We start from the raw sequence: 15,533 nt of genomic DNA, 5'->3' as shown, positions 1-15,533 counted from the left end.
TAATAAGGGGATCTAAAGTTACTGGAGTCCAGGCTCAGCAGCAGGAACATCAACAGACACACTCAAGTCCAATGCAGGCCATTTATCTGAAGTTTCGGCAAAGGTTCTTGGTTATTTAAGTTATGAATCCTCAAAATTTGACACACCTCTTAAAATTGCAGATTGCATCAGTTCAAGAATTAGATCTGGGATCGTCATTTTGTATGCTGCTGGCAGACCCTATTATGTGACATTCTACTTCCAATGCGAAACAAGAATGATATTTCCTTTAGATCCATAAAATGCTCAGCATCCAGTTAATGATAATGATATATTTGACAATAAAACAATGATAATCATGCAATTTGTTTAGTTCAGTGGTAGGCAGGGGGAGGGGCAGGTTCATATGTTGTGCTACACAAGAACAGCTGAATCATAAATGTACTGGAAGCTTAATGTCTCATGTGATGTGTTTGCTTAATTTGGTTTGCTTTTGATTTAGTTTTCTGCCGAAGGTTGTCAAGATGGAACACATGTAATTTGCATTTTCATGAATCTGGATATATAATTGTAATTCACAATGCTTGGCAATCAACGGCACTTCATTTTTTCCCCACTTTATGCTTTATGCAAGGTGTTTAAATGCTTACGGATGACACAAAGCTGGGTGGCAGTGTGAGCTGCCAGGAGGATGCTATGAGGTTGCAGGGTGACTTGGATAGGTTGGCAGGACTCTCACTTAACTTTTTTTCACTGTTTTTAGGTTGCCAAATGACAGTTTAGGTGGTCATTTAAGATGGCTTGCATGATGCGTGCGATAATGTGCTCGGACGAAGTGCGTAGTTACCAGTCAGAATTATGGTCAATGAAACATTCACATATTATTTCTGCTTCAAATAAAGTCACAAATTAAACATATTCACCAATCAAGACATGATATATACCACAATGACATGCAGCAAAATTATAATACAGTATCTCAACTCTTTTTATGCTTTGCAATGAATGCAATTTCTATTATTTCTTTCCACTTCCAAACAAAAATGTGGTTGGATTATTCAGCATATGATCAACCTGTGTCAATAAATCCTGGACCATGGTAACATATATGCTTAACCATGGTCCAGGATTGATGCAAGCATGTTTTCTGTGAAGGACCGAAAATTATCATGAAATGGCCATAGCATAGGTCTTTTCCTCTTGAATCTTCAATCATCAATCTCTGTTGTGCCCAGTCACAGCAAGGTAAGTTGATAAAAATTGAATCGATCTGTTTGACACCTTTGGAGCAGACACAGTAAGAGGGGAAAAATAGATACATAATATATCCCTTCTACTCTAGGAGTTTGTAATTTAAAATAAATAAAGAGAATGGAAGTGTACATTGATTTTCTTTTCCTTGTAACATACTTGTTACTGTATTATTATTATTATTACCACCCGACCAGACCTATATCATACTTTTGAATGTACATAGTACCTCTTTTACTCTGTGCCCACTAAGAAGATGAGTCATGGAAGTAGGTGTCTATATTGAATCAATCATGGAACTTGGCAAGTGAGACTGCCCAGAAGGGCAATAAAAATGGCTGAAGTGGTTATTTTATTTTTTATTTTTTTGGGGGGGTGTATCAACTTTAAATGAACTGAAACATATTTGTGAGAACTTGAGTAACTTTTCTGCTTGATATTTAAATCATCTCCTGAAAAGCAAAGTACAAATACATCTAAAAGTCATTTTAATTGTCATCTGCGTCGCTCTCGAGCGGAGCTTTCTCCTCATCAGACTTGTCACTGTCAGTGTGAGGTCTCGAGGCAGATGCTGCAGCTGGGACTTCTCCCTTGTCAGACCTCCTTGCCCTCATCCCACCTGCATGCCACAAGCTGATGGCTGGCCGGGGATCAAAGTCCTGGATGTTACTGGCAGCTTGGTGAGGAGCTGGTCCGTCACCTGGTCATCCTGGAGGGTACTTCTGATGGTTGTCTTCATCTGCTTCAGCCGGCTGAAGCCTCGCTCAGCTTCAGCTGAACTTGCCGGTATGGTAAGGACGAGGTCAAGGAGAGTGCAGATGTTGGGTAGCTCTTCTGATGTGGAACACCATGCTGTATCACACCAACCCTTTCATAACATGACTGTTACTTGGCACTACACTGGAGCATTAGGGGGAGATTCAATGCCCAAATTTCGAGGTGGGTTTCTGATGACAAAGTGGGGGAGGACTGGTAAGCGAGAGACAGAGACACAGAGACAGAGACACAGAGACAGAGAGATAGAGATAGACAGAGATGGAAACAAAGACAGATAGAAAGACAGGGACAGAGGCAGGTACATGGACAGGACAGGTTTGGAGGGATATGGACCAAACGCGGGCAGGTGGCTTTGCAGTTTCTCTCCCCCTTCCGTGTGGTGAGGGATTTAAGAGCCTGTCCCACTTGGGCGACATCTCTAACTTTTCACAGGGATGGATTCAGTGAGTGCAGACTGAACTCCCCTCTCCCCTCCACTCCCCTCTTCCCCCCCCTCCCGCCCCCATCCCTCCTTCTCCACTCCCCCCCGACCCTTCTCCCTTCCCCCCTCCCCCTTTCTTCCCTTCCCCCTCTTCCTCCTCCCCGCTCCACTCTTCTCCCCTCCTCCACTCCTCGCCCCCTCCCCGCACATCCCCTTCCCCCCTTCTCCCATTTTCCAACCTCCGCCCCCTCGCCTTGCTTCAAAATGGGTGGTGGGTATTTAGACAGTGGCCGGAGCAGGTGGGTGGCACTGGTATAATGACAACATTGCCTGTACCCAGTTGAAAAGCCCGCTGCTTCTGGGGGTTTGGAGAGACCATTGGAAGAGAGATCTGCCTCTGGGACAACTCGTGACCAACAGTTTAGTTCCCAAGCAGAATATTGGGGTTTCGAGTCCAACCCCTGGGGCCCCTGTGTCACATTTAGTTCAGAGATACAGTGCCCTTCGGCCCATCGAGTCCGCACCGACCAGCGATCCCCCGCACGCTATCCCACACACGCTAGGGACAATTTATACTTAAATACCAAGCCTCTCAACCGAGAGTTAGGGTTAGGGTTACCTCCCGTACTCCAAAGGCGCCCCAGTCTGAGGAAGGGTTTCGGCCCGAAACGTCGCCTATTTCCTTCGCTCCATAGATGCTGCTGCACCCGCTGAGTTCCTCCAGCAATTTTGTGTACCAGGTTTGTGTAAGTTGTCCCTAGTGTGTGTGGGATGGTGTGCGGGGGATCGCTGGTCGCAGGCTGGGTCCAAAAATGGGGGGTGTCGGGGAAAGTGGGGGGTTGGAGAAGGGAGGTAGAGGGGGAGAAGGGGATGTGAGGGGAGTGGAGAAGGGGAAGAAGAGTGGGGCGGGGAGAAGGGTGGAAGAGGGGAGAAGGGAAGAAGGGGGGAGAGGGGAGTGGAGAAGGGTGGGGGGGATGGAGAAGAGGGGTGGAGGGGAGAGGAGTTCAGTCTACACTCATTGAATCCATCCATGTGCAAAGTTAGAGACGGTGATTGGATCTGGAAGCGGACCAATCCATCTGGAAAACTGAACGACACAGACATCTTTCCATTTGCACAATTCATTTTATTGTATTAATTTTAATATATTAATGTTTAAAATCCATGCATTGAAAGAAGAATATTTTACAGTCCATCTGTGGTCTCCAACCCTAACCCTAGCCCTAACCCTAACAAAACCCGAATCGGGCGTCACCCGCAGGAGAGCATACGTCTTGCAACTTGGACAGCGGACGGTCTGATGCAAACTGTGCCGGCGTTTCTCAGAGAGCTCCTGCCTTATTCTTGTTCCCTGCCTTGCCCTGTGGAGTTGCTGCTTGTTTGTGAACCAGTGACTCAGGCAGCGGATTGGCGCTCAACACCGTTGCAAATGGTTCTGTTGCTTTTGTTCCCTCAAAGGGCCTGTCCTACTGTGCGATTTTTTTCGGCGACTGCGGAGCGTCAGTGACTGACGCCCGTAAAACCGTCACTGACGCTCCGCAGTTGCCGAAAAAAATCATCCCTTCCCACCCATACCACCCACTCTCCTGGCACTTTCCCTTGCAACTGCAGGAAATACTACACTTGTTGCTTTACCTACCCCCTTGACTCCATTCAAGGACCCAAGTAGTCTTTCTAGGTGTGGCAGCGGTTCACCTGCACCTCCTCCAACCGCCTCTATTGTATCTGCTGCTTTAGGTGTCAGCTGCCCTACATCGACGAGACCAAGCGTAGGCTTGGCGATCGCTTCGCCCAACACCTCCGCTCGGTTCGCAATAACCAACCTGATCCCCTGGTGCCTCAGCACTTCAACTCCCCCTCCCATTCCGACATCTGGAGGAAGCCAACGTGGTCACAGGGAGAATGTGCAAACTCCACACAGACAGCACCCGAGGTCAGGATCGAACCCGGGTCTTGGACGCTGTGACGCAGCAACTCTACCAGCTGTGTCACTAAAATAATTAAATAAACAACAATCAAAAGTTGATTTTAGTCATGATTACTATGAAATTGCCAGATTATTCAAAAACATACATAGTTTACTGAAAAACTTTAGCAAAGGCAATCCTTATTTAATCTGTGACTCCAGTCTAATAAGAAAATTAATGAACTTGACTGCTTTCTGAATGGATCAAAATGGATAATATATACTGACTTTGCCAACAACACATTTATGAATTAATTAGACAAAATTGAAGTTTATCCAAGTGAAATGTTGGCTGAAGTAAATCAGCAGCGTACTCGCATGCATGCTTTTGTTGAAAGAGGCAATGACTCCCCCATGTTCACAGTACATCAAAAATACGAGGTAATCATAATCAAGAAATCATCCCCAAAGGCATAAAATGGAAGGTCTGAGTATTTATTAATTGAAAGCTAAAGCTGATGTGTTATTTGTATTTATAGAGAATATTTAAAGTATAAAACATTCAGCAGTGAATTTTCAAACAATTTGTCATTTTGCCTCATGGGATATTAAGGCAGTTACCCCAATAACAATGGCAGAAGTAGGTATAACAAGTAACAAAGGGATAGAAAGAACGGCATGCAATTACTTAGCACCTTTCTCAAACACTTTACAATATATTAATATCTTTCAAAGCTATTATCACTATTATGCTCAATATGTTCTAGCAGAATTCAATATGATGATGGTCATATTTTTTAAATCGGAATACCATTTGAAATAATGTATTCAAATATTTTAGATACATTAAGGAGCAGACAGTATTTTGGTTGAAGATTTCATCCAAAATACAGCACCTCCAGCGACGTAGCCTTCCCTCATTGTTGCATTGGCGTATTTAAACCAGAATTTTAATGGTCAAATCTTTAGAGCTTTCTTGAATTAGAAACTTGTGAAGCAGAAGTAAAAGTGCTTCCATAGTCGACAATGACTGATGTTGAATAAAACAAAGAAAGAGTGGTAGAGAGAGAGATTATTTTTTAATGATGGATTTACAGAGACTAGGTCCTTGACAGCTGGAAGTAAGAGTGCCAACAGCGGGTAATTAAAATTAAGATGCCAGAAATTAAGGAATACAGATATGTCTGACTGTTGTAGCACTGCATTACAGAAATGGGGAGTGATTTTTATGTGAGGTTACACAGAGTACTGGAATAAATGAGCACAATGTATAATGTTCAAGGACTGTAGAGCAAATAGGTAGCTGGGAAATTGTTCCATTAGTTATGTCCTCAAATAACCATGTACTTTCATGGTGTGGTTTGTATCATTGATGAAGAAATGCTACAGTTGTTATTGTGCTGATACTTGTTTTATGCTGATACTTTAATAGAGTGATCAGCACAAATTGAGAATATAGTAATAAATTAATTCCATAGTTTGGAATTTGGCATGTAGGAAATTACATAATATTTCACTGCGTGATGTTATACCTTCATTTCAGGCAGTAATTGCAGTGATTTTATTCTCTTTTCATTAAATTAGAATATCCCGATTTAGACATTGGGGGTAGACACAATCCTTTCATGATTTAAGCAGTGCTTTCCTGAATTTGTTTCAAACAATCTGTGCAATCTCGGACAAAAATAGTTTGTTTTTGTTCTATTATGCTTATTCTGAGGGGTCGTATTTATTGCTGTGTGTTTCTTGCCACCTAGTGGTACAAACTCTGAATTGCTTTGATTTGCAATATGATTTTGTTAAGACTTTGGAACTGTTCAATAATAGCACATTTCCCAAAAGGAATTTATTGCATACATTTTTGGTACTCAGAATAGTAGTGTCCACAATGTGATGCAAGATATTAAAATAATGCATTAAATGTTTTAATGTGAGATTTGATTAATTGTAAAATATAGACTAGTATAGCACAGGAAGAGGCTCTTTGGCCCAGCATGTCTGTGCTCACCATTATTCCAGAGTAAATGTATCACATCTGCCTGCAAGTAGTCTATACTTCCTATTTGTGCTTGCCTGTTTATGTTTATAAAAATTCTTCCCGGATCTGTTATCACTATCTCCTTTGGCAGTGCATCCTAGCATCTATCAATATTTGTATAATAATATAGCTTTTCTTGTATAGTCTGAATAAGGATCTCTTCCCGAAACGTCACCCTTTCCATCTCTCCAGCGATGCTGCAGGTCCTGCTGAGTTACTCCAGCTTTTTGTGTCTATTTTCGGTTTAAACCAACATCTGCAGTTCCTTCCATTACATATCTTGCCTTGTATATTGCTTTCAAACTTTCCTCATCTCCCCGCCCCCACATTGCTTACCTTTAAAGCTCTGTTATGCCCTCTGTTGTTTGACATTTCCATAATGAGGAAAAGATTATCTGCACTATCAATACCTATCTTCCCTATCTATGCCAATTTGAGCATAGAACAGTGCAGGAACTGGTCCATCGGCCCAGAATATCTGTGCTGAATACTAATCTCCTCAGCCTGCACGTGATTCTTGTTCCTCTATTCCCTGCACCTCCGTGTGCCTATCCAAAAGCCACTTAAATGCCACATTTGTATCTGCCACCACTTGCTGCACATTCCAGCACCCACCACTCTGTAAATAAACTTGCACTGCAAACTTCTTTAAACTTTGGCCCTCTCACCTTAAAGCTATGTATCTCGTCCTTGACATTTGCACCCTGGAACTGTGATTTCCTGTCTCTTATTGATTTCCTGTCTCTTATTCTCAATACCCTAACCGATGAAATCAAGCATATCATATGTGTCTATCTACTTTCTGTTTGTATCTACTATAAGTTTCTGTGTGACCATCTCTCCCTGCTCCCCCTCTGGGTCTGTGAGACCATCTCTCACTGCTCCCCCTCTGTGAGTCTGAAGAAGGGTCCCAAACCGAAACATCACCTATCTATGTTCCCCAGAGATGCTGCCTGACCTGTTGAATTGCTCCAGCACTTTGTGTGATTTTTTTTTTGTAACCAGCATGTCGCCAATCTACTTATGTTGTCACTTTCAGGGAGCTGTTGGCTTGAGATCTGTATGTACATCAATGCTGTTAAAGGTCTTGCCATTAATTGTCCTTGCCCTTGTATTCAACCTCGAAGTGGTGTGAAAATATTTTTTTTAAAGTGTAAACTATTTGTTCATTTTCAATGACTTCTTTAGTACTCTGATTTAATTAGTGTAATTTTCAATTTTGCTTTATACTCATTTTCTACATGGACGTATAGAATATGTGAAAATTAATTGTGCTTGACTATGAATTCGTGGCACTGGTTTATTCAAGACTGAGTAGACAATTTGGCGTTAGTGACGAAACAAGAAGATAAAATGGGCAGATCAGATTCCACTTATTCCCAGGAAGCTATTTGTGCATTTAAATATTTTTTTTATTTGTGAGGATTTACTTTAACGTGGTTTACAAGTAAATGATGCCTACCATATCATAAAAGGAAGGCACTGGCCATCTGTATTCCTATAACAAAAGGCTTTTTTTTAAACAGCTTGTCATTACCCGTAAATTGCAAATGTTTCACGTTTTTTAAGTTAAATTGTTCGAAAACAAAATGCCGTATCAACCCCTTTGTTGTTGCATTAATTTGCTTTCTTTTTTTCCTTACAGAAAGAATTAAGTTTGCCAAGAAAAGGAAGTTTGTAAGTAAACAAAATTAAACACACAGAATTATAGTTCTGATATATTGACAGATGTTTTAAAGATTTTCTTTGTGAATTTGTTATTGTTGTGAATATGTTTGAAGCACTCAAAATGTAAATCGCTCTTCGATATTCCTCGGGTCAATTCAAATTCTGTTTGTTTGCAGAGTAAACCAAAGCACTGCAAAGTTGGCAAAGTGCTGTCTATTCCATTTCCCACACAGAATTACACATTACACACTTAGATGTTTTAAAGATTTTCTTTGTGAATTTGTTATTGTTGTAAATATGTTTCAAGCACTCAAAATGTAAATCGCTCCTCGATATTCCTCGGGTCAATTCAAATTCTGTTTGTTCGCAGAGTAAACCAAAGCACTGCAAAGTTGGAAAAGTGCTGTCTCTTCCATTTCCCACACAGAATTACACGTTACACACTTAGATTTCACGTCTATCCAAGCTGGCCACACTGTGTCCAGTGACATCAAGTGATAATCGCTCATGCTTTTTCATGCTAAAGGTGTTGCCAATAAGTTGCCTTTGATCTCAGTCATTATTTTTTCACCAGCTCATCTTTTGCGTGAGTCCAGACAATAAATTTGGATTGACTATCTTTTATATGGAACATTGTTCTCAATGATTCTGCTTTGCAGCTCATTGATTGCAGTTGAAATGGGGATGGGCTATTATTTCCTCATTAGTCCAAACTGAAGCCCTCGGGCCATTTGTCGTGCTCTTTGCTGTTCCAACCAATCAGTTCACTCAACACTGAGTGGATTGAATCCAACAGTTAGTTATTTGGTAAACACTGCTGCCACATTGGTGTGAGCTTACCAAATGTCCAATAGTAAAACCTAGCATTGTGATATAATTATGTCAGGCACTTAATTTTGCTGGAAATTTATGATTATTAAGGCATCATTTTTCTTTTTTCTTTTGTAGATAAACTTTAGGGCACTGAGGTTACATTTGAGAGCTGAACTATATACATCAAGAATAACTTTATTTTTCTTGTGATTAAACTTTGGTGAACTTCATGTCATTCAAGTTGAGGTTGTCAGTGTTATGGAGCAGACCAGAAGAAGGACATTCTTGCTATTGAGGGAGTGCAGTGTAGGTTCACGAGGTTAATTCCCGGGATGGCGGGACTGTCATATGTTGAAAGAATGGAGCGACTGGGCTTGTATATACTGGAATTTAGATGGATGAGAGGAGATCTTATTGAAACATATAAGATTATTAAGGGATCGGACACACTAGAGGCAGGAAACATGTTCCTGATATTTGGGGAGTCCCAAACCAGGGGCAGTTTAAGCATAAGGGGTAGGCCATTTAGAATGGAGATGTGGAAAAACTTTTTCACCCAGGGAGTTGTGAATCTGTGGAATTCTCTGCCTCAGAAGGCAGTGGAGGCTAATTCTCTGGATGCTTTCAAGAGAGAGTTAGATAGAGCTCTTAAAGATAGTGGAGTCAAGGGATATGGGGAGAAGGCAGGAACGGGATATTGATTGTGGATGATCAGCCATGATCACAGTGAATGCCGGTGCTTGTTCGAAGGGCCTAATGGCCTACTCCTGCACATTGTCTATTGACCCTATTGATTGAAATACTGTTTGTAGGGTGTAGGCAAAAATGCACAAGTCTTTTTTGCTCTTTTGAAAGGCAGACAGTAGCATAGATTGAAATTGGAATATAAGGGTTAGCAAGAAAATTGTAACGTACAGTACAGATTTTAAAATAAACTCGACTGGACTACATTGTGATAAAATAGTCTAGTAATTATCTTGATTGTTTCAAGAGTGTGGTGCAAGCATGCAAATAATCTGGCCGCCTTTACGGAATCTACTTAAAATGCTGAAGACTTCCATTTTATGGACGTTGGCCTGTGAGAGGATGCTAATGTTTGTTTGCGTGTAAAGTTCAAGGATTATGCAGAGGCATTATGGTGGTATTCCTTCAACGCCTTGTGTGCCAACTGTAACTATCCAGGTCTTAGAAGCATAGTGGAGGGTCTTCTTCTTCTTGCGTATAGCGTGCTCAGCCTAAAGTTGTAGGTCAACTTGTTCTATTTGATCTTTTTGTTTGTGCACGTCGGGTTAGGTGAAACAGGGTGGACCACTTGAAGGTTGCATTAGGTGAACCAGGGTGGACCACTTGAAGGTTGCAATCTCCCACCACAGTGGAGGGTCTGGTGGACTGTGAAATTTGTGCTGGGTTCGCTTCTGAGATTATGAGAAGTGGTCCATGCTTTCCAGGATTAAATCAGTAGCAAGTTTAAGACAACAATATCTGCAGAATGGTGGCTACACTTATCCTAGGAGCATATTTCATGATTTAGCATCTGGTTTACTGTTAATGCAAACCTTCTGCAGATAATACTATGTATGGATGGACGTTGACAGCTGAATGTGCAAGTACTTGAACATGTGGTTGATAGCATTTTGGAGGATAGTAACATCATGACATTGTTATCTGTTAATCATCCTGGTATGATTACTGTAATGCCAGTAAAAGCATTACCTTCTGCCATTGGAATGTTTCTGAGGAAGCATTCTGCAGTGAAGCTCACCAGGCATCTGCATATTATATATGCACCATCTGATGTTTTTCCTTGCTTCTCTTGAGAATCAGAGAGTACATTAATGCTTTGCTAAATAAAATTACATGCAGGTTTGTAGATATACGTACTGACAGGCAGACACAGGTCGGGTTGAATTAGAGATGTTTTGTCTCTAAGCCTTTGTTGCTTCCATAAAATGCACGGAGAGACAGTTTCCTTCAGCAACCAACCGGTGACATTGACAATGTTGATGGCAACTCAACAAGGCAGCTCAACCAATGATACAAACCTTATCAATGATGTCCCACTTCCTAACTTCAATGCCTTGTCAATACATGTTCAAAAATAAATGCTGCCTTTTGAAAGGGCCTGGTATTATTCACGAATGATACAACACATTTTACACAACTAAATACATTGAATGGAAAGAAATCATAAGCTGCTGCACCGAAGTGTACATGGTGACCTACTCTTTCAATTCTTGCACAAATATTGCAAACCTCTCCCTGCAGCTCTAAAATTGAGGGGAGTGGGAATAAGTACAGAGCCAGGCAAAGTAACAAAAGATGAAGTACAATGATGAGGCAATTGTTTGAAGAGCATGGGAATTGTATGTGTTTCAAGTGAAAATAAGTGCATAATAATTAGGAGCCAGACTAGGCTGCGTCTCTTGAGCCTGTTGGAATCAGAATCGTCGAGTCTTACAGCACGGAAACTGGCCCTTTAACCCAACTTAGCGATGCCGACCAAGATGCCCTGTCTACGATAGTCTCGCCCATCTACACTGTTCCACCATTTAATAAGATCATGGGTAAAGGGAAAAAAAGCTGTGAAACTGAAGGAATAAACCAACAAACCTAGGAAAAGGCAATAGAATAGAATGAATAGAATAATGCCTTTTATTGTTATTCAAACAGCTTGGTTTGAACGAAATTGCATTTTCTACAGTCAAAAGCACAATAATGGGAGAGAAAGAAACAAAAACATCCAGGGGGCATACTATTATAAAAGTCTGAGGACTTCTGTTGTGCCAAGGAAACTAGTTTGACATTTTTTAAACCCAGCGTCTTAATAATTAATTGAGCCAGGAATTTTTTGAACTGGATTCGGATCCAGAAAGGCATAGAATACATTGTCCCAATATTGGTATTAGTTTATTATTGTAATGTGCACAGCAAAATTGTAATGAGATACAGCAAAAAACTTTGTTTGGCATGCTTTCCAGACAAATCATACCATATATGAATGCATCGGGCAATACAAAAGAGAAAATAAACAGTGCAAAATATAGTGTTACAGCCAAAGCAGGGCTCGAAATGAACGGCTGCCCGAGTGCCAATGGCCGGCAAAAGTCCCGCCGGGCAACCTAAAAGCCGTGTCATTTTGCCCGGCTTGGCCCACCTCTCGATCTCTCTCTATCTCTCTCTCTGTCACTCTCCGTCTCCGCCCGCCATCCGTGTCCGGGCCGCCGAGTCTCCGTTCTCCGGCCGCTCCTCATCCGCCGGCACGAGCGGCCGCCTTGCACGTGCGCACTCCACGGCCTGCACATCCTCCCCCTGCACATGCACACAACCACGACCAGCACATCATCCAGAGCCCCGGCCACAGGGGGGCAAATTCCACCCGCCAATCGGCTGCGGAAGTCCGGATGAGGTCGAGACCCGGCCTAGGCGTCACATTTTTTGGGGGGGGATGTTAAGGGCACTCTCATAATTTTGTCCAGATTAAAGAAGGTGCCGGAAAATTTGCGGTAGCCCGATATGATCAGCGACTGCCAAGTGTAACTCATGTGGATCATGCATTGTAAGGTTTATATGTTAAATCAATTGCATTGTTCATTGTATGAGATCAGCAATACGGATCCTGCGTTCAGATGGAGCTGGATCTGTTTGACATTCATTTATATCCATGATCTGCAGCTTTATATACTTTTTATATGAGCACATGCTCAAGATTATCCATTAGTGTCTTCGTTCTAACATTCAAGCAATTTGTTGCAGCAGCCCATTTATTCAAATTGTCCATTGTATGAAACTGCTTTACTAAAATCGGTGGTGAAAATACTGCCATGGTGGGCTTTTGCAGCGTGATCTTTTTAATTTGTGGTCGTATCGTGGGTTTAATATTGGTCAGGATTAATTAACTAGTTTGTCTTCGGCTAAATTCAACGCTTTATAAAGCACTGGCTATTAACTTGTAGGGAGGAACTGCAGAGGCTGTTTTAAACCGAAGATAAACACAAAAAGCTGGAGTAATTCAGCGGGACAGGCAGCATCTCGGGAGAGAAGGAATGGGTGACGTTTTAGGTCAGGACCGCTCCTCATACTAGTCTGAGGAAGGGTCTCGACCCGAAACGTCACCCATTCCTTCTCTCCCGAGATGCTGCCTGTTCCGCTGAGTTACTCCAGCTTTTTGTGTCTAGCTTTTGGATATTAACCTGTTATTCTGGTATTATCCCAACATTCTGTGATGGGAATAAATCTTTAGCTTGGAACTCAGCTCTCTACCGTTCTTGAATCAGGGTAGATTTTAATTGTTGGGTGTAACCACATTTTGGACTCTGTAGTCCAGTATCAGCTGTTGTGGAATTTTAAAATTAAATATTTAAACTGAGAAAATAATGGAAGAATAAAGATTTAGTGCATGGCAACAGTGGATTTTAATTACCACAGAAAACTACTTCTTTCACTTTTCTCAGTAGAGGTTATTTACTTATCCAATCCCTGACTTTTATCCTTGTCTACAGGTCTGGACCCGAAACGTCACCTATTCCCTTGCTCCATAGATGCTGCCTCACTCGCTGAGTTTCTCCAGCATTTTTGTCTACCTTAAATTTAGTTGCGTCTGGTTGAGTAACTATAGTAGGGTGAAGACTATTCCATGCTTTAATTGTGCGGGCAAACTCCATGGAGCAGCCAGCATCTCTGGATAGAAGAAATTGGATGATGTTTCGGGTAGAGACCCTTCTTTAGACTCCCTCTGGTTTTAGGGTTTTTACTTTAATTTAAAGATACAGTGTGGAAACAGGCCCTTCGGCCTACCGAGTCCACGCCGACCATATATACAGTTGCATACCAAGCTGTGATACATCTGGATGAGATGCTTTCTAAGGTTACAGTATCTGTAAAATTTAGTAACCTAGTTAGGGGGACAGACTGCAAACAGGATTTCAGTATGGTGTGTTGCCTCCCTGGGCCAGGGTCCAGAATGTCTCTGAGTGATTGCAGAATATTCTCAAGGGGGAGGGTGAGCAGCCGGAAGTCATTGCTTCTTCTTCTTTAGTGTCCATCTTCCATGTTTCAAATGTTGACATCGAGGTCATCGTACGTCCTGAAAAGGACGCAAGCTTCCAGCGACAATCAGTGGGAGCCATCACTTGTTGCAATAGATGATGGTGGTAGCAGAATTAGCTCGGGATACTTCCAGTTTCCAGGCCCGCGACATGGACGCTTCTGCTATGGGGCAGTCTCACGTGCTAGTGAGGGTAGGAATAGGCAGATAGAACAGATAACTGCATGGCTCAGGAGTTGGTGCAAAGGCAGAAATTCAGATTTTTAACGCATTGGGTTCGCTTCTGGGGCAGAGGTGACCCATACGAGAGTGAGGGGATGCATCAGAACTGGAGGGGTAACCAATATCTTTGCAGGGAGGTTGCTAGTGCAACTTGGGATGGTTTAAATTGGAGAAGCAGGAAGATGGGAACCAGAGTAGCAAATCAGTAATTGGAAGGAGTGGTGGGAAAGTAAAGGTTATGACCAGTAAGTCTCAAAGGAAGGACAGGCAGGGAGAGCTGAAGGAAAATTGTGATGCTGATGGGTTGAAATGGAGATGGCAGGGCAACTTTTTTATCCAGAGGGTGGTGAGTGCCTAAAACTGCTGGTGTTGGTGTTGCCTGTTAAGCTGATAGTTTTCTATCATGTTCCTGACTTGTGCCTTGTACATGGTGAAAAATGGCTTTTGGAGCCAAAAGCTTATACGAGGCACCCTGCTACTGAATGACAGGGTTTCCACAGTATTGTACATCCTAGTTTGAGAATGTTATTGTACATTGACATTATCATAAGAATTAACTAAAGCTCTATATTGAAAGCTACCAGCAGTGAACTGGCTAAAATGAAAATTAAGCACATGATGGAATTGATAGCTTACTTCAAGATTGTAATTGAGTATTGCAGTTCAGATTTCTGATTCGGTAGTCACATTTAAATTGGATTATTTTTAACGAACAATCCATGTACTCCATTGATCTGTGCTAAAAATCATTTGAGAAGCAATTCCCTCTGAAGATGATGCGCATAAGAAACAGATTGCAGGACTGTGTTAAAATATTGCATTTGCACTTGTTTTAATCTTCTGTGTACGTTTTGCTGAACAGTATCCTGCAATAGTTCAGCCTCACAGCACTGAGAAAACTTACCATTTTTTTTCCATTAAGATCTTAAAGCAGTATTGACAGCAGAGGAAATGGCAATGATGGCATTTCTCAGTCACAGTAAGATTAAATTACATAATGGTAGTTCAAGCAAAAGAAATGTTAATGCTGTCCAAGAAATGAAATTTTGATTGATATGTTTGAGTCGCTGATGGGAAACCACAAATCCACAAATTGTGATGAACACAATGGAGAAAGAGTTTTAATGAAACTTTATTTTGGCAGAGAGGGAAGGACATCTGGTAGAAGAATAGAAAGTTTTACTGAATTTGTACTGATGAAAGGCCATTGAATATTCGGATTATACTCCATGTGCCATTTTATTGCCCATATCTGTAACCGATCTTTATCCTGATGTACTCTTTGACAGCTTCCTCTCTGACTGCAAACCCACCAATTTGGTATTGTCTGCAAACTTACTACTAACTAACCTATCACAGATTTCCAGTCCACCACTACCCTCTGTCTTCTGAGTAAGCTAGTTCTGAATCCAAA

General features: G+C 41.7%; 1 protein-coding gene across 8 annotated transcripts in view; it reads left to right on the top strand.

The window, feature by feature from the left end:
• The window catches only part of mast2 (microtubule associated serine/threonine kinase 2), a 349,172-nt gene that overhangs the window by 131,207 nt on the left and 202,432 nt on the right, over positions 1-15,533 (top strand). For all 8 annotated transcript variants that reach the window (XM_033028662.1, XM_033028660.1, XM_033028659.1 and 5 more), the window contains one exon: positions 8,018-8,049. In XM_033028662.1, the coding sequence (XP_032884553.1) occupies positions 8,018-8,049 (32 nt within the window). The remainder of the gene's footprint in view (positions 1-8,017; positions 8,050-15,533) is intronic.

This window comes from Amblyraja radiata, chromosome 10 (genome assembly GCF_010909765.2).
Source record: "Amblyraja radiata isolate CabotCenter1 chromosome 10, sAmbRad1.1.pri, whole genome shotgun sequence".
Taxonomy (NCBI): domain Eukaryota; kingdom Metazoa; phylum Chordata; class Chondrichthyes; order Rajiformes; family Rajidae; genus Amblyraja; species Amblyraja radiata.
Note: the sequence above shows the minus strand (reverse complement) of the source record. Positions and strands in the feature narration are given on the sequence as shown.